The sequence below is a fragment of the Procambarus clarkii genome, chromosome 27 (genome assembly GCF_040958095.1).
Source record: "Procambarus clarkii isolate CNS0578487 chromosome 27, FALCON_Pclarkii_2.0, whole genome shotgun sequence".
In the NCBI taxonomy this organism is placed as follows: domain Eukaryota; kingdom Metazoa; phylum Arthropoda; class Malacostraca; order Decapoda; family Cambaridae; genus Procambarus; species Procambarus clarkii.
The window spans coordinates 11,549,179-11,569,622 of record NC_091176.1 but is presented as its reverse complement, the minus strand read 5'-3'; the positions used below and the strand labels follow the sequence as shown (position 1 = coordinate 11,569,622).

The 20,444-nt window shown below is 46.6% G+C and overlaps 2 protein-coding genes across 2 annotated transcripts; both read right to left on the bottom strand.

Moving 5' to 3' along the window:
- Nucleotides 1-11,720: 11,720 nt before the first annotated feature.
- LOC123762762 (uncharacterized) lies at nt 11,721-13,163 on the bottom strand. The gene has a single exon (XM_045749522.2). It carries the CDS (start codon nt 13,161-13,163, stop codon nt 11,721-11,723), a length of 1,443 nt encoding a protein of 480 aa, XP_045605478.2.
- A 1,786-nt stretch (nt 13,164-14,949) lies between these two features.
- Nucleotides 14,950-15,354, bottom strand: LOC123762761 (period circadian protein-like). The gene has a single exon (XM_045749521.2). It carries the CDS (start codon nt 15,352-15,354, stop codon nt 14,950-14,952), a length of 405 nt encoding a protein of 134 aa, XP_045605477.2.
- Nucleotides 15,355-20,444: the final 5,090 nt, after the last annotated feature.

The following is a 20,444-nucleotide window of genomic DNA, read 5'->3' as shown; positions in this document are numbered from 1 at the left end:
TATATATATATATATATATATATATATATATATATGTCGTACCTAATAGCCAGAACGCACTTCTCAGCCTACTATTCAAGGCCCGATTTGCCTAATAAGCCAAGTTTTCATGAATTAATGTTTTTTCGTCTACCTAACCTAACCTAGCTTTTTTTGGCTACCTAACCTTACCTCTAAATATAGGTTAGGTTAGGTTAGGTAGGGTTGGTTAGGTTCGGTTATATATCTACGTTAATTTTAACTCCAATAAAAAAAAATTGACCTCATACATAGAGAAAAGGGTTGCTTTATCATTTCATAAGAAAAAAATTATAGTAAATATATTAATTTAGGAAAACTTGGCTTATTAGGCAAATCGGGCCTTGAATAGTAGGCTGAGAAGTGAGTTCTGGCTACTAGGTACGACATATATATATATATATATATAAAACATTAACTTTTTATTAAATTTTATGCATTAACAGAATTTATTGTCAAGGTAAACTTTATATACGAAATAATTGAAAACTGGAAATAAATATCCAGAATGCTTTTGCGTGTTTAAATCCTGATTCAATATTACAGTATTTTGGTACATAGCTAATGGAAATAAGGCATGGATTGTATCAAATAAAATTATGCACTACATTTTACAGCATGAAGGGGAAGGAGGGGAATGGGCATTTTACAAGTGTGTGTGTTGGATTGCAAGCATGTTCTCACATTAAACTAAAATAGGTAACACTCGTACTAACACTAAAATAGTAAACAAATCCACAAGGGCCGTAACGAGGATACGAACCTATGTCCGAGAGCATCCCAGATGCTGCCTTAAACGACTGAGCTACGACACGGTAAAAGAATTGGGGGAATTGTGTAAAACCCTGGTTTGTGTCTCGGAGAGGCTGCAGGATCCAAGTAAGTTCAGTAGAACTTCTGGTTGCAATTCTTTTACCATGTCATAGCTCAGTCGAATAAGGTAGCGTCTGGGATACTCTCGGACATCGGTTCGTATCCTCGTTACGGCCCTTGTGGATTTGTTCATTTGATGCATCATGCTATTGTGATATCTGTGTGTACTAAAATAGTATGTGTGTTTTGAACCCTAGCAGATTGGGGATTTAATGGTACATCTTTGATCTTGCATAATATTTAGAACATCATTTTACACTTCAAGGTTTTTGGCTGGGTTCGAATGCAGTTGGAAATCTAGGGAAATGAAACGATAGATAAAACCGAATCTGTCATAATATTTTCTACTAATGTTTAAACTTCGTCCTGTCTCACTGCCTGACATGGCCCATCAGGAATTTCACTGCGTGTGTGTGTGTTGGTCAAAATAGCTGGGAGACAGTTACTGGTAACAAAAGCAATAAAAAATTGTTGGCTTAGGTTAATCGCATCAGTCTCTTACTGTTACTTCCTCATGGTTCTCCCTCGTTATTTTAACAATACAGTGTTGGAAATGCACCACAAAACACCCACATGTACAAATACACCCTCATTCACAAATAATGCACCGACATACATAATTACACATACCTATGGTGCTGGAGAACCTAACCACTAACATTACCTGGCTCCCAGCACATAAATTCCAACACAAAATGCTAATGTTGGAGGAAGTGTAGTGGATGGACAGGTGGAAGCATTTTTTTTCTCTACATTATACATCTCCCTACATCCACCTTCTAACACCTATCCTCCCTACATCCACATTATATCTCTTGCCTGTAGTAAGCATATAAAATAGCCCATAACAAGATTTTACTATACCACAGGTGGCCAGCTGTAATAAAAAACTTGAAAATAAAGCAAATAATCTGGTGTATTGTACTGTGGTTGCATAGTTTAGCTTAAGGCTTGCAATTTTGTCTAACTGGAATTGATAGCTATAGTTCACTGACGGACAGTTCTATGACAAGATTGCCCAACTTGCCATTTACGAGGAACCTGTAAATCAAAGGGCACCAACAGAGCAACAACAATCATACGGAGAAAATAAATTTTAACCTAAAAGTAATGAGTACAATTGGGAAGATTATACTGCTATGGAGAAATGCTTGACAGGAAAAGACAATCCCATTTTGTTAGCGAGCAGCTCCCTTTGTGGTCTGTCTGGGTTGAAGGGGGGTTACACATTGTGTGTGTGCATGCTCTCTGGATATTTTTGTGTAAATATATCTATTAACCTCTTACCAGTGTGTAAAGAGGAGGATTATTGATGTGGATCAGAGTATCAAAGTGTTTTCACCAGATTCGTAAACTGTAACTATTGTGGTAAGGTGACATTATTAGTTGACCCATTCACTGTCGTGTCATGATCCACAGCAAGGCTCGTGGAATAGAACTTTCCCTCTTAAATCAACGAGCCACCTGGCCTCAAATTATTCAGTAGTAATGTCTAGGGGAGAGTGAAGGTCTAAGTAAAATCCACCAGTTTATGGTGGATTTTACTTAGTTTACTGGGGCGAACTTATTTACATGACACCACTTTTTATATACACAAATCTCTATACAGTACATACTCTCAACTAAATAATGCAGTAAATTATCATAGCTGCTAGATGTCACTAAGCAAGAATCACCTAATAACATTTGGTACACTAGTCAACTCAAGACTGGCTGAAAGGTTGTGAATATGGTGGGTAGTGATGTTACATAACCAGAGTGGGGTATAATGACTCGCCATGAACATCAATACCACAAGTCGGTTCACTATCACTTTGCCTTCAGAAAAACCTTTAGTCCTAATTGGACTGGCAAATGGTAAAGTCGAAAATCTCTTCTCAAATAGTCTAGAGTCGACAACGACTGGAAATAGACAAAGTCAAGAATATCTCTATGGAAGTTAAAGTCTGCAATGACTTGACCAATGGCAAAGTCAATTGCTCATCTTCAAATGTTAGTTGCAATGACTGAAATATCCGCCGAAGTCGGGGAATCTCGTCTCAAAAGTTAAGTCCACAAACCATGGAATTTGACCAAGTCTAGAATCTCCACTCCCGAGGTAATGTTCACACAGGCACCAAAATATGACAAAATCCCCAAACGGCTCAACTCACATCAGTCACCTTACCACAATAGTTACAATTTACGAATCTGGTGAAAACACTTAATACAGTACTCCAATCCACACAAATAATCATCCTTACATACTGGTAAGAAGTCGATAGATATATACAAAAATATCCAGAGTGCGCACACAATACGTGTGACCACCTACTAACCACACAAACCAGTTACACAATGTTCAGAGATAAACAGAACACAACCACAACACTTCAGTAAATTTGATTTATATACAAAAGCATATAATTAATGGGTTTGCAGCCTTTATTGAAAGTTATTCATGCACTACTATGATGAAATGTGGATATCAGAGTATAACCTTAAGATGTGGCTAAAAGCCGTGCTAGAGATAGGGTTGGCCAATACGTAGAGAGAGCTGCACAAAACTGAACATCTCGGGCAATATGAACACTGACCAGGAAATCTTGCAAATCTAGCCACATACAGTGTACACTAGTGCTAATGTACACAGTAGTTACATTCTTCACTATTACAATCTCAGATTTACTTATAAGATTTATGTTTAAAAATAAGGCATAAAATAACATTTGTTTAAAAATAAGTTCATAAGTTATAAGTTTTACATTATCCTTTGCAGATTCTTCTGTAAATAAACTAGTAAAATATTATATTGATGTTTGGCAAGCATGACAAGCACTCGAATAGTGATGAAAATGTGTTTCTGAATTCATAACATACAAATTTAGTTTCTATTCACATTTAGCACTGTCAGGTAATTTAAGTTTTTCCTTATGCAGAACCTGTTATTTTCCCTTAAAAAACCCTCATAATATAAATTCATAATAAAATTAATATAATATCCACTGTCTAGCTAAGGTTGAATACAAGATATGGGGAACACTAATGATAACAGTCTCTTAAGGATGAATTAAGATTCTCATTCCATTCAACAGTTTTCAAAATACTGTAATTCAAACTAATTCAGTCTAGTGTGGAATAAGGCTTGATTTATTTCATCTTCAAACTGTATTTTTTGTCAATATTCCTCACAAATTTGTTCCTAAAAGTGCCAAAATAGACAATGAGAAACAGTAATATATTTGACCTTGGTTAACTACTTTATGGTGAGGTGTGGTGGGCAATGTGCATTAACTTCCACAGTTCGATCAACCACTGTTGGAACTGGCCAGTGAGTGGATGGTTGGCGAGCAAGTGGACACGGATTCATCTCTACTATATTTGAAGGTCATTTTGATTGTACTTATACAACGATTTATGTCTTTGCACCATTATGTTCAATTCTGTATAGTATATCAAACATGGTCTATGAGGATATGTTGATACTGTATACCATAACCTTAATTATTTAATATTCCCCCCCCCCCCTTTCCCCCGGGGCTAATTTTGGGTAATTGACATTGATGTAACATGGAATCAACATTGATAACATTGATCCTTTGTTGATTTAACATTATTCAAAACCTATTTTTTTACTGTAAATTCAATGCTATGTGCTATGAAGTGCCCATAACACATATCCTTGAGGTGAGGTCGACCCTGTAATGCAGGCGATGAGTCACAATAACGTGGCTAAAGTATGTTGATCAGACCACACACTAGAAGGTGAAGGGACGACGACGTTTCGGGCCGTCCTGGACCATTCTCAAGTCGATTGTGATGAGGAAGTAGATGCAGGCAATCTACTGACTGCCAATCGACCCTGTAATACTTTGGAGCTCATATGTGTTGAATAAATAGACTAAGACACGATGATTTGAGATAAGAGGGCGAGATCTTTAGATAGATATGTTAGTGCTTTATGAATCATGGTCCAAGGATGGGACAGTTGGGGGCAAGAAGACCTCATCCATAAAGATATATTATGCATAGCACATTTTATTACGAGACACAGAATATTATTAATTCGGTGAGGAACAAGTAACCAGGTTTTCTCAAGAATATATTAGACAAAGAAAAGCAGGAAATTCTACCAGAAAGTAAAACAATATTTGACCTTTCTCAGCAGGTTGGGATGAAGGATACTTAACACCTCTGTATAACACTTTTATCGAGTGGATCTGCCCTCATTAAACACTCGGTTAATTTGCTCTCATTAACTGGCCGCTCAGGTGAATAAAACTATAATCGACTGTCAGCCCACCTCACCATCATTAAATTTTAATGAAGCTAACTCTCCATTACCCAAGTATGACTTAATTACTGTAAAAGTGCAGGGATATCCTTTGTTACCTTATAAGTATGTCCTATAAATTGTTATAATCTTAAAAAGACATTATGAGAAATATTTGAGCAGCTTATCCGTTGTCTGGACATTCATTTCCCAGTGCGCAAGATAGAACTTAAATTAATTATTTTTTGTTAAACTTTTGTTAAACATTTGAGTCAACTGATTGATCTAATTAAGGGTGACTAGCAATTTGAAGCATGGCACTGCAAAAGGCTACTGCAATATACAGGCAAGATAAAGACAACCTCGCCATTGTCATCCTAGCTTTTGTGGTCCCCAGTTCGAGGCACTGATGGCCTTAGTGAGTGAAATGTTATTGCCCACATAAATGTAGTTACAGATCTTATTTACAAACTTTATTATAAAGTAAGACCAAACAAATAAACTGAAAAGTTTAAGCAGAACATGCAAACTTTTTGTCATTAATAGCTTGAGTGCATACATTTAACAAAAATCTAAAATATAACTCATGACAAATCAGTGTACAGTACCTGTATAGGATATAGCAACAATGTCGTTGATTATATGTAATACAACTGATTTCATTCTCGACTCAACATCGGAGATCCTGGGTTCGATTTCCGGGCGGGACAGAATTAGATAAACATGTTGCCTTTCACCTAATGCCTCTGTTCACTTACCAGTAAATAGGTACCCCAGGGTTAGGCAACAGTTGTGAGGTTGTATGCTGGGGAGGGTCGGTAGTTCCACCTTGAGAAGACCTTGATACAAGCCTAATGTATATACACAGGCGTCCTGTCACCGACAAAACGAATACATTAACTAAAACTGTTTAAACTGCCAAGATTGATTTATTTGTTATGCATCCACAAAAATTCAACTCAATTTCTTTCTTTATTATGCACCCCATACCCATCCCGTGGGCAGTGGTGAAAAGGGTTACAGAGGCACATAATCGGTTCAAGAACTGAACCCTCTAGTTCGTTTAGCTAAGCAAATAAAAATCTTTTGACGCTAGTTACACAATTATTAATGTTATATATACATGTACACATACTCATACATGTACATATATATACATACACATACATATTCAATCACCTACACAAGTACACACATTAATAATCTTTTGTCACAAGTGATTTCAACAAAAGGCTCACAACAGTCACTATACAAGGCATTTTTACATCTATGGTGAGTCGCACAGTTACTAGTCTTGCTGCACACCCACCCAACTGGGCTGCAGCTTTACAGTCATGTGCTCCACACCCACCCAACTGGGCGGCAGTTTTACAGTCATGTGCTCCACACCCACCCAACTGGGCGGCAGCTTTACAGTCATGTGCTCCACACCCACCCAACTGGGCGACAGCTTTACAGTCATGTGCATGCATTACCAACAGTAAGCAAATTTTGGATACTTCGCTAAGATTTCGGGCAGCACATCATTATGAATGAAGTACTTACACATTTCTTGGACACTATTGATGGTGTTATCTCTGAATTCCGCGATTTTTTCACATTCCATTATATAATGACGCAAAGTATGCGAATAGTTCTGCTGACAGAGTTTACATTTAATCAAATCTACATCAGCAGATGTTACAAACTCCCAGAAGTACTTGTAGCCGAGCCTAAGCCTTGCAGTAGTAACATCTAGAAGTCTGCTAACATTATTGGATGACCCATAGACGTGCGGTTCTTCCTGCATAATAGAATGATGATAGATGGAGTAACTGGTGTGAATTTCACTTTGCCTCAAGTCTCCTAAAAATTTTGTTGATGTTCCCGGAATATTACTGCCCTCAGGCTGCTCAAAGGCAGTCCAAGTTGGTAATCAATTCCCTCTTTACAAGCAAAAGTCTTGGCCAACTCATCAGTTCTATCATGTATTCGGAGACCAATATGGGAAGGAATCCACTGGAGACAAACTCTGACTCTATCATTGATTATTTCATTATAAGTGTCTAGCTTCAGAGATAAGCACGTCCCAGTTATGCTTTGGGGCATAACTGGGACACCCTGGGACGACTAATGCCTTGGGGCAGGGAGCCGGTCGGCCGAGCGGACAGCACGCTGACTTGTGATCCTGTGGTCCTGGGTTCGATCCCAGGCGCCGGCGAGAAATAATGGGCAGAGTTTCTTTCACCCTATGCTCCTGTTACTTAGCAGTAAAATAGGTACCTGGGTGTTAGTCAGCTGTCACGGGCTGCTTCCTGGGGGTGGAGGCCTGGTCAAGGACCAGGCCGCGTGGACACTAAAGCCCCGAAATCATCTCAAGATAACCTCAAGATAACCTCTGGGGAGCTGAGGGCTAAGAGCGACGACATTGGTTGCCAGCGCGAGTCTACGGAGACCACCCATCACATTTTAATATATACACGAGTCTTTTGACCCCCATCATTGCAGCCCAGCAACACATGCTCAAGTAACGTTTAATCAACACATGCTCAAGTAACGTTTAATCAACGTTTATAACGTTGATTTAATGTTATATGATGGTACCTACCATGGAAAAGGTGGGCAAATGACGTTGTTGTAACAATGAATCGACTTTGAAAGAAACGTTACTCCTACATTAGAAGCATTTTATTGAACGTTACTTAAGCATGTTTTACCAGTCATTGAGCATCTCATTAATGAGTCAACAAAGAGGAGTGTGATCTAAAACATATCACTTGTAACTATTGTCCTTGCCTTGTTTTTACAAGAACTGGTTGAGTTCCTGAGTGCTTGTGTTTTGGTTGGGAGCGTTAGTCACGTTAATAAAAGACACCAGACAAGAGAATAGTTGGCGGAGCACAAAGTACTTAACTTCACTTTCTCATAGTCGCTGTTAGGTTACTGTCGGTTAGGCGAGTGTCAGAGTTGTGGGAAATGAGGAAGGTCCAGCACCCGGTCCAGCACCCGGTCCAGCACCCGGTCCAGCACCTGGTCCAGCACCCGGTCCAGCACCTGGGAGGTGGTGGAGGTAAATCCAGCACTTGAAAGGAGGTGAAGGTAAGTCCAGCATCGAGGAGGAGGCGATGGCTGGCCCAGTAGGCACACTGGTACTCCATTATCTGCTCGTAGATGACTCCAAAATGTTACACTGTGTAAGTGTCGGTGCTGGACCTCGCGTGTGAATCTATAACAAAGGTCTTATGTTTGCCAATATAGTTATTTTAAACGGATAAGATAATTGTCGAATGAAAGTGAATTTCCAACAAACCCCTTCAGTACTGCGCCAAACTTGTGTCAATAAGTATCGATAGGTCATATGAAGTATTTGTTTTTAATAGCAGCGTGGGTTTTTACTTCGGGAGTTTGTAGATTTTTATGGAGGGTGATCTTTTGAAATGAGGATGGGGTTTTATAAGGGGGAATTGGGTTTTTACAGTGGGGGTGTTTTAAATTTATAGTGAATTGGATTTTACTAATGGGGAAGGGGTGATTTTTGTTATTACTGTGCGGGGATGTTAATACCCACATTTCCATGAAGTAATTGAGAGACCTTGATTCGGTAACCTTACAGCCTCATCCAAAATGATTTGTGAAGAGTGTGTATTTAGATTCTTCGTCTAATTATGTATGCAGTGATTATTAATTATTTAGAATGCACTCAAGACCCTGAGTAACACTGCCGGTGTATTGATATATATGAACTTTAAGACCTGTCCTTCAAGGGGATGTATTCACTGAGAGATGTATACCCATCTTCTCAGTGTATACCCATCTTCTCGTATATCATCGTCGCTGCTTTCCATAACACGTTGCATTTCGTACGCTGGTTACCATACTGGTTGAAAGGTTGCAGCACCACAGGAGAGAGAGATAAAAAAAAAGCTGTGGAGGATTGATAGCTGTTTGAGAGAGATAGCTGTGGAGGAGAGAAAGCTTTGAAGGAGAGAGAGAAGTTGTGGAAGAGGAGTCGTGCCGTGGTGAGCAGCGCTTAAGTTAGTTGAGTGGAGTTGTGGAACACCAAAGAAAGTTGTTGTAGGGAGTCGGCCATACTGGAGACGTCCTCCAGTTGTGTGGGGAGGATCACGGCTGGGAGCCTTGCTTGTGGCGCCGGAGTGACCCGGACACAACGGTTAGAGCTCCGTCTCCCCCTAGTGACGGTGATACACACACACACACACACACACACACACACACACACACACACACACACACACACACACACACACACACACACACACACACACACACCACATTAGAAAGAACTTTTTCAGTGTCAGAGTAGTTAACAGGTGGAATGCATTAGGCAGTGATGTGGTGGAGGCTGACTCCATACACAGTTTCGAGTGTAGATATGATAGAGCCCAGTAGGCTCAGGAACCTGTACACCTGTTGATTGACGGTTGAGAGGCGGGACCAAAGAGCCAGAGCTCAACCCCCGCAAGCACAAATAGGTGAGTACAAATAGGTGAATACACACAAGGTGGGCTACGTCGTCGGCCCGCAACCGACAATCGTGGGCTTGATACCTAGGACAGGACGGAAGTGTTTGAATAAAGCTTCATTGCACCTGATGCATCTCTTCACTCGTCAGCCAATAGGTACCTGTGAGATAAGGCAGCTGTTGTGGGTCACATCCTTGAGACAGTCAATAGTTAGCCTACATATGATGGAGACAATTAGCGGGGCCTTAATAACCCCCAGCAATATCCCGGTATAAGGATGGCAGGTAAGCGAAGTGTGCAGGAAGGGAAGGTGGCTGACACTCCTCCTCCTGAGAGAGAGAGGAAGGGGGGAGGTGATATGAGGGGGGAGGGGGGGGGGGAAGGAAGAGAGGAAAAAGTAGAACAGCTTCACATATGTACAGCAGAGGGTAGGGGGTGGGGGAGGGTGAATGGGGACACAGCGGCTTCACTCTGTGTTTGACAACGCCGCCCTTCCCATCACCCTCCTGCTGAAGGAGTGTGGGCGGAGGTCACAACAATGACCCCAAGAACCCTCCCCCCAAGGCACTAACGACCCGGCCAACCATATACGAACTTGCTACACGCATGGTAGAGATGGCAACCACATAAAACCAAAAATCCAAAAGATTGTTAATAGCAAGGGGTACCGGACAGCGGCCACGCCTGCCCTCGCCCACCAACTCTCAATAAGACGACCGCTCTCCATCAGACATTCCCGCCCGTCCTCTCGATTTGCCATGCCGCACAAAAAAGGGATATTCCTCTCAGTCCGGAAAACAGGACAAGAGCCCTCGACGCCTCAAGTTTGTGTGGTGAAGAGCCCGTCCGCCTGGGAATGGTCCGTACATATACAAGTTTCTCCTCGCTACACACCTTAACTCCTTAAGGGAAGGTCAGAGAAGTGGATGAAAGGGAGACGAAGATTGGGGAAGGGGGAAAAGGGTATGAGGGAAAGACGCAAGAAAAGAGGTACATACTCCTCATTACCCGTATTCTATTTTCATGGGATGAGGCTCGAACACCACCACACTCCACCACCACAGACAACCACCACCACCACACTCCAGCACCACAGACAACCACCACCACCACACTCCAGCACCACAGACAACCACCACCACCACACTCCAGCACCACAGACAACCACCACCACCACACTGCAGCACCACAGACAACCAACACCACCACACTCCAGCACCACAGACAACCACCACCACCACACTCCACCACCACAGACAACCACCACCACCACACTCCAGCACCACAGACAACCAACACCACCACACTGCAGCACCACAGACAACCACCACCACCACACTGCAGTACCACAGACAACTACCACCACCACACTCCAGCACCACAGACAACCACCACCACCACACTGCAGAACCACAGACAACCACCACCACCACACTCCAGCACCACAGACAACCAACACCACCACACTGCAGCACCACAGACAACCACCACCACCACACTGCAGTACCACAGACAACCACCACCACCACACTCCAGCACCACAGACAACCACCACCACCACACTGCAGCACCACAGACAACCACCACCACCACACTTCAGCACCACAGACAACCACCACCACCACACTCCAGCACCACAGACAACCACCACCACCACACTGCAGCACCACAGACAACCACCACCACCACACTCCAGCACCACAGACAACCACCACCACCACACTTCAGCACCACAGACAACCACCACCACCACACTTCAGCACCACAGACAACCACCACCACCACACTGCAGCACCACAGACAACCACCACCACCACACTCCACCACCACAGACAACCACCACCACCACACTTCAGCACCACAGACAACCACCACCACCACACTTCAGCACCACAGACAACCACCACCACCACACTCCACCACCACAGACAACCACCCCCACCACACTGCAGCACCACAGACAACCACCACCACCACACTCCACCACCACAGACAACCACCACCACCACACTGCAGCACCACAGACAACCACCACATAGGTGTACAGTATCTTTTTCTCGAGTTATTATAAGCAAAAATATAACACATTCATTTATCTGTCCCACTTATTTGCCTCACTCACCAGGTGGACCCTGGTGAGTGGTCTGGTCAACACCAGGCGGACCCTGGTGAGTGGTCTGGTCAACACCAGGCGGACCCTGGTGAGTGGTCTGGTCAACACCAGGCGGACCCTGGTGAGTGGTCTGGTCAACACCAGGCGGACCCTGGTGAGTGGTCTGGTCAACACCAGGCGGACCCTGGTGAGTGGTCTGGTCAACACCAAGCGGACCCTGGTGAGTGGTCTGGTCAACACCAGGCGGACCCTGGTGAGTGGTCTGGTCAACACCAAGCGGACCCTGGTGAGTGGTCTGGTCAACACCAGGCGGACCCTGGTGAGTGGTCTGGTCAACACCAGGCGGACCCTGGTGAGTGGTCTGGTCAACACCAGGCGGACCCTGGTGAGTGGTCTGGTCAACACCAGGCGGACCCTGGTGAGTGGTCTGGTCAACACCAAGCGGACCCTGGTGAGTGGTCTGGTCAACACCAGGCGGGCCCTGGTGAGTGGTCTGGTCAACACCAGGTGGACCCTGGTGAGTGGTCTGGTCAACACCAGGCGGACCTTGGTGAGTGGTCTGGTCAACACCAGGTGGACCCTGGTGAGTGGTCTGGTCAACACCAGGCGGACCCTGGTGAGTGGTCTGGTCAACACCAGGTGGACCCTGGTGAGTGGTCTGGTCAACACCAGGTGGACCCTGGTGAGTGGTCTGGTCAACACCAGGTGGACCCTGGTGAGTGGTCTGGTCAACACCAGGCGGACCCTGGTGAGTGGTCTGGTCAACACCAGGTGGACCCTGGTGAGTGGTCTGGTCAACACCAGGCGGACCCTGGTGAGTGGTCTGGTCAACACCAGGCGGACCCTGGTGAGTGGTCTGGTCAACACCAGGTGGACCCTGGTGAGTGGTCTGGTCAACACCAGGTGGACCCTGGTGAGTGGTCTGGTCAACACCAGGCGGACCCTGGTGAGTGGTCTGGTCAACACCAGGTGGACCCTGGTGAGTGGTCTGGTCAACACCAGGCGGACCCTGGTGAGTGGTCTGGTCAACACCAGGTGGACCCTGGTGAGTGGTCTGGTCAACACCAGGCGGACCCTGGTGAGTGGTCTGGTCAACACCAAGCGGACCCTGGTGAGTGGTCTGGTCAACACCAGGCGGACCCTGGTGAGTGGTCTGGTCAACACCAGGCGGACCCTGGTGAGTGGTCTGGTCAACACCAGGTGGACCCTGGTGAGTGGTCTGGTCAACACCAGGCGGACCCTGGTGAGTGGTCTGGTCAACACCAAGCGGACCCTGGTGAGTGGTCTGGTCAACACCAGGCGGACCCTGGTGAGTGGTCTGGTCAACACCACTCGGACCCTGGTGAGTGGTCTGGTCAACACCAGGCGGACCCTGGTGAGTGGTCTGGTCAACACCACTCGGACCCTGGTGAGTGGTCTGGTCAACACCAGGTAGACTCATCATCTTAGCCAGTCTCTCCTCCTCCTGGTGGGGGTGAAGGTCTCTCAAACACTCCCACACTTCCCTACTCTGACCTCGTCCAGATCTTCCACATCACCTTACCATCTTAGCTTACGATCTTCACTCTTACAAATTACTGAATTCGAACATATATTTCTCTAATCTAACAATTAGTTATCACATCATATGAACACTGCACATGTGTCTCCAAACTCCACACATGTGTCTCCGAGCACGGCAGCATTAGGCTGTCCATCTGTATTATAAAAATTATTGATTTTTCATGGATATTCCATGCCAACATTTCGTACCTCTCACAGCCACGAGGATTCATCGGACACTTACGCAGCCGCTTAGCGAAACCTGTACATCCATTCAGCAGTCATGGCGGTTGTCTCTACATTTTATTTAACAGTTTACGAGTTTGGAAACTTCAAACCGCAAGGTTATTATTGTTATTGTTATAAGGCCGGTACTTGCACTCCTTTGTGCAACCGGCAACATATTTGTTTCCTTCAGACGTGAAAGTGATGAGAAAGTGTGTGTGGGAAGAAGAACAACAACAAATCAATGTCGCGAGAACTTAGCATCTGTGACGTGTTGGAGATGAATCCTGGCTGGAGGTGTGATGCCCGCTGATGCTGCTGAGGCTGGTGTGTTGTGAGGGAGAGGACACGAGGAGCCTGTGTTGTGTGTAGGGAACGCACGAAGATGGCAGTGTATTGGGTGCTAGAAAGTGTGATACACTTACCACTCAACACGTGTAGCGTAAGTGTGAGTCTCTTTTTTTTTGTTTGTACATTTGTCAATGTGACTGTTGGAGACGAGGGGTCGTTTGATTAACTATCCAGTTTATCCTTTAACTCTCCCTAAATCACCATCAGCACGACGCCTAACCTTACCTAGGCCAAACTGTGCATCTCAAGTAATATTATTATGTTTAAACAAAAAAATATTTTGTTTGTACATCGCATGAAAGATATATTCTCGGTTCATAGGACATCAGTTCTCCATTCTCAGAGCCCTCCATTACGGCAATTAACTCAACTGGTTCAGTAACAATTGGACCCCGGGTTCGATTCCCGGGCAAGGAGAGTCTTTTGGAGACGTTTCTTGAAATCTTTTTGCCGCTATCTGGGAGTGTGTCAACTGTTGCATCCTGTCAACACCACTATGCTTCGCTCGTCACCTTTCTTTAGTTCCAAGTGTAAACGTTATAGAACTTTCAGATTTGGGAATACTTTTTGTCTTTCGAATTGACAACGATATATTGAACCATTTTGTTTTACCTTTGTGACTCGAGTTTTATCATGTACCGGATTACGTCACGCTTGAGAAACTTTTATCATAAATTAATTACTTCTCAAGATTTTCGTGACCATAAATGCTTGTTTTATATCTTATAAAATATATTATTATATTGATCACCGATTGTGTGTGACTAATTCTGAAAGGATTTTTGTTTTAATTTTAACCAGCTTAGGTATTTAGATGAGTACACTGCTACTATATGTGAGTTTACATAGTATAAGTCAAGAGCTAAGGTTTACGCTCATATAATGCACATATAATCCCACAAGATGGTTCGGTCCATATATGGAATCAGGGATGAACATGAGACGAGAGACATGTTCACAACATGTTCACTAGCTTACACTAGCAAACTATGAAAAGAAATGTCTTTCAATATCCTTGAGGGAAATGAAGTAGTTAGAGCTCGAAGTATATATATATTCTATTTGGTTTGACGTCGTTGGTAACAAGGCACTGAGCGTTTGTTCACAATTGTTCAACTGGAATGTTCACCATTAAGGGGCTTGATTACCCTGTAGTCACTTGCCATTGATGTCCTGTATCCCAACCTAATTCTGGCACTGGCACTGTCGCCCTGTGTGGTGGAGGTTGTTGGGTGTTTGTGAAGACCATTAACTGTTTCCAACACTTTCTGACTCTTTATACTAGTGTTGTCTCCTGTCTGAGTGTCAGTGTTGTCTTCTGTCTGAGTGTCAGTGTTGTCTCCTGTCTGAGTGTCAGTGTTGTCTTCTGTCTGAGTGTCAGTGTTGTCTCCTGTCTGAGTGTCAGTGTTGTCTCCTGTCTGAGTGTCAGTGTTGTCTCCTGTCTGAGTGTTAGTGTTGTCTCCTGTCTGAGTGTCAGTGTTGTCTCCTGTCTGAGTGCCAGTGCCTCTGCCAGCCATCGTGACCTTAAACAGTGCCGAGATTGGAATACCTTGGTTTAGCTCGATTTCAGATATATTACTTTTAGCTTTTGCTACTGTCAGTATTAACAATGCAGGATAACAGCTGTGTGTTGTCAGTATTAACAATGCAGGATAACAGCTGTGTGTTGTCAGTATTAACAATGCAGGATAACAGCTGTGTGTTGTCAGTATTAACAATGCAGGATAACAGCTGTGTGTAAGATGGTGATAGAATCCAATTGAAAGTGGGGTTGAAATTTGCTCCCTCCATCAATTATGTTGTTTATGATGGATTTAGCAGCATTTCTGGTATCTATTTTCCATGTTGGGTTCTCTAGTGTTTGAAGATTTGACTTTAAATCACAGCAAATAACTCCTATATTTTTTTATTGATAGTGGTTAGCTGTAGTGCAGGTAACTGTGTATGTGTGGCGCTAAGCCACTTGTTTAGTCTGATGCTAGTAGACTGTGTACATTGTTTTTATTTTTGTTATTTTACAAGCAAAGTAAGCTGCTGTAGAGCGACCTCTTGATATTTCAACAGAGCCGTGAGTGTAAGCTTAGTAATAAATTATATGTAAAAGAATCACTAGTGTCAAGAGTTGTTGGTTTGATGAGTACTGGATAGTCGTTACTCTTTGCTGATGATCGTTTATAATACTTGTATTATGGGGGTACATGTATGGTAGAATATTATTATTAGCTGGTACAATGTTACAGTAGGGAATATTGAACTTGATGAGGTTGGCAGCACTTCTACTCAATTGAAGGAGAGAGTGGTTGGGTAGGGGATGGGTGGAAAGGAGGGAGGGAGGGAGGGAGGGAAAGGGAGGGAGGAAGGAAAGGAGGGAGGGAGGGGGAACTCAGTGGTGTGGGGTTTGGAGAGTTAGACGCGTATATCTAGTGTTTGGGGAAAGGGGGGCTTAACAGGAGGATTGTTGGGGGGTTGGGGTTGGGATGGGGAGCAGAGGAATTAAGATGTTGCGGTGGGGAAGATTGGATTGTAGCAGTTACGTAGAGAAGGGGAATCAGGCACCCTTCCACAGGCGGGAGAGGAGGAGGAGGAGGAAGAGATCAGCCTCCCCACTCCTTCTACATCAGGAGGGGGGGGGGAGGGGGTGATCAAGGCTCTGATGGAAAGCTTACTTGCCGGAAAGGTCAAACAAGAGAGTCAACGTCGAGTGTGGGGAGCACTGGTTGGTGGGGTGTGGGGGGAGGGGGAGATGGAAGAGAGGGAAGGAAGGGTGAAGAGTGAGGGAAGGAAGAATAAGGAGGGAAGAGTCATACGTAAAAGAGAGATATGACCAGACCTTCCCGCCACAAAGACACACACACACACACACACACACCTCCTTCCCGCCATAATGTATTGCGGGATAAGTCAACTGAGACGCTGGGGTTAAACGTGTACACCAAAACAGAGAATAATTCCCACAAAACCTAAACATTCCTGGCAGCCTCTCCCCCCCACACAGTAAGGCAACAGCGGAGGTGACATCCTCCCGCCATCGCGGACTACAATCCCCGCGCGGAAATCCGCCAAAGAGATTTGAAATTACCTTTTGACATTTCACGTGTCAAAAGGTAATTCACGTGTTCACCCCCTAGAATTAAGTAGGTACCTGGAACTAGGCAACTGTTGTGAGTTGCATCCTGGGAAATGTTAATAGCTCGACCTAGGGGAGGGGGAGAGGGGGGGGGGGAGTGGACATAGATATAAGCCTAAGTTCAGGTTTTGTGAGGACCAAACCACTGAAGGGTCGTCAACATTCACACTTACACTGAAGGATCACTAACACTGACACCTTAACAATCCATCAACACGTCAAGAATATAATAGTCTTCTTTCCTACAATATTTGTTACGCTATGATGTTGGCTTTATGTAAGACAGTGTAAAAGGTGAAGTTAGTAGTGCTTGATGACACCTCTCTCTCTCTCTCTCTCTCTCTCTCTCTCTCCTCTCTCTCTCTCTCTCTCTCTCTCTCTCTCTCTCTCTCTCTCTCTCTCTCTCTCTCTCTCTCTCTCTCTCTCTCTCTCTCTCTCTCTCTCTCTCTCTCACTCTCTCTCTCTCTCTCTCACTCTCTCTCTCTCTCTCTCACTCTCTCTCTCTCTCTCTCTCTCTCTCTCTCTCTCTCTCTCTCTCTCTCTCTCTCTCTCTCTCTCTCTCTCTCTCTCTCTCTCTCTCTCTCTCTCTCTCTCTCTCTCTCTCTCTCTCTCCCCCCCCCTGGCGGGGCTGGTGTTGACATGCTCATGGTTTATGGAGGTTTTATTATCTTTTAAAAAAGTTGTTTGGGCGATTTAGTGGACGAAAATATTTACATTTTATCAATCTGTCCGTTTGATATGGACTGGCTGAGATGGATGTTACTCCAGGCCCTCAACCGTCACTCCCACGCCCTCAACCGTCACTCCCACGCCCTCAACCGTCACTCCCACGCCCTCAACCGTCACTCCCACGCCCTCAACCGTCACTCCCACGCCCTCAACCGTCACTCCCACGCCCTCAACCGTCACTCCCACGCCCTCAACCGTCACTCCCACGCCCTCAACCGTCACTCCCACGCCCTCAACCGTCACTCCCACGCCCTCAACCGTCACTCCCATGCCCTCAACCGTCACTCCCACGCCCCCAACCGTCACTCCCACGCCCCCAACCGTCACTCCCACGCCCTCAACCGTCACTCACACGCCCTCAACCGTCACTCCCACGCCCCCAACCGTCACTCCCACGCCCTCAACCGTCACTCCCACGCCCCTAACCGTCACTCCCACGCCCCCAACCGTCACTCCCACGCCCCTAACCGTCACTCCCACGCCCCCAACCGTCACTCCCACGCCCCCAACCGTCACTCCCACGCCCTCAACCGTCACTCCCACGCCCCTAACCGTCACTCCCACGCCCCCAACCGTCACTCCCACGCCCCTAACCGTCACTCCCACGCCCCCAACCGTCACTCCCACGCCCTCAACCGTCACTCCCACGCCCTCAACCGTCACTCCCACGCCCTCAACCGTCACTCCCACGCCCTCAACCGTCACTCCCACGCCCCCAACCGTCACTCCCACGCCCTCAACCGTCACTCCCACGCCCTCAACCGTCACTCCCACGCCCCCAACCGTCACTCCCACGCCCTCAACAGTCACTCCCACGCCCTCAACCGTCACTCCCACGCCCTCAACCGTCACTCCCACGCCCTCAACAGTCACTCCCACGCCCTCAACCGTCACTCCCACGCCCTCAACCGTCACTCCCACGCCCTCAACCGTCACTCCCACGCCCTCAACCGTCACTCCCACGCCCCCAACCGTCACTCCCACGCCCCCAACCGTCACTCCCACGCCCTCAACCGTCACTCCCACGCCCTCAACCGTCACTCCCACGCCCCCAACCGTCACTCCCACGCCCTCAACCGTCACTCCCACGCCCTCAACCGTCACTCCCACGCCCCCAACCGTCACTCCCACGCCCCCAACCGTCACTCCCACGCCCTCAACCGTCACTCCCACGCCCTCAACCGTCACTCCCACGCCCCCAACCGTCACTCCCACGCCCTCAACAGTCACTCCCACGCCCTCAACCGTCACTCCCACGCCCCTAACCGTCACTCCCACGCCCCCAACCGTCACTCCCACGCCCCTAACCGTCACTCCCACGCCCCCAACCGTCACTCCCACGCCCTCAACCGTCACTCCCACGCCCTCAACCGTCACTCCCACGCCCTCAACCGTCACTCCCACGCCCTCAACCGTCACTCCCACGCCCCCAACCGTCACTCCCACGCCCCTAACCGTCACTCCCACGCCCCCAACCGTCACTCCCACGCCCTCAACCGTCACTCCCACGCCCCTAACCGTCACTCCCACGCCCCCAACCGTCACTCCCACGCCCCTAACCGTCACTCCCACGCCCCCAACCGTCACTCCCACGCCCCCAACCGTCACTCCCACGCCCTCAACAGTCACTCCCACGCCCTCAACCGTCACTCCCACGCCCTCAACCGTCACTCCCACGCCCTCAACAGTCACTCCCACGCCCTCAACCGTCACTCCCACGCCCTCAACCGTCACTCCCACGCCCTCAACCGTCACTCCCACGCCCTCAACCGTCACTCCCACGCCCCCAACCGTCACTCCCACGCCCCCAACCGTCACTCCCACGCCCTCAACAGTCACTCCCACGCCCTCAACCGTCACTCCCACGCCCTCAACCGTCACTCCCACGCCCTCAACCGTCACTCCCACGCCCCCAACCGTCACTCCCACGCCCTCAACAGTCACTCCCACGCCCTCAACCGTCACTCCCACGCCCTCAACCGTCACTCCCACGCCCTCAACAGTCACTCCCACGCCCTCAACCGTCACTCCCACGCCCTCAACCGTCACTCCCACGCCCTCAACAGTCACTCCCACGCCCTCAACCGTCACTCCCACGCCCTCAACCGTCACTCCCACGCCCTCAACCGTCACTCCCACGCCCTCAACAGTCACTCCCACGCCCTCAACAACCAGTGTTACCAAAGTTTATCTAACCTCTCAAACTGTTCCAGCACCTGCTTACTGTGCTTACCTAACAGTAGTTACCTATCAGAACTTACCTATCAGGACCAACCTATCAGCACTGACCTATCAGTATGGACTGATCAGCGCCTACGGTTGAGAGAGAGAGAGAGAGAGAGAGAGAGAGAGAGAGAGAGAGAGAGAGAGAGAGAGAGAGAGAGAGAGAGAGAGAGAGAGAGAGAGAGAGAGAGAGAGAGGCTCTCTATCCTTCGTCTACTGTCCTCGTTATATCTGTTGTGTTATAACTGAACTATTCTGACCTTCGAATTCTTTGTTAAATCTGGTCTTTTATTTGTGGAGAGAGAGAGAGAGGCGGCTTCCTGAACTTCATCTTTCTCTCAGGGCGTTGAACCTGTTCTCCACCTGTACAGGGTACGAGTATTTCCTTGCCTTTATTCCACTCATTTGTGTTTCCCACTTACATTTATGTTCTCTCGTTCTACTTTCTTTCAATTTGAACAGGCTGTTCTTGTCCACCTTGTCCCTTCAATATCTCGTATGTTGTGATCATTTCTCCTCTGCTTCGTC

Excerpts from the sequence above, each read along its gene's own strand:
- LOC123762761 (XM_045749521.2), bottom strand. The coding sequence starts at position 15,354 with ATGGCTGGCAGAGGCACTGGCACTCAGACAGGAGACAACACTGACACT.
- LOC123762762 (XM_045749522.2), bottom strand. The coding sequence starts at position 13,163 with ATGATGAGTCTACCTGGTGTTGACCAGACCACTCACCAGGGTCCGAGT.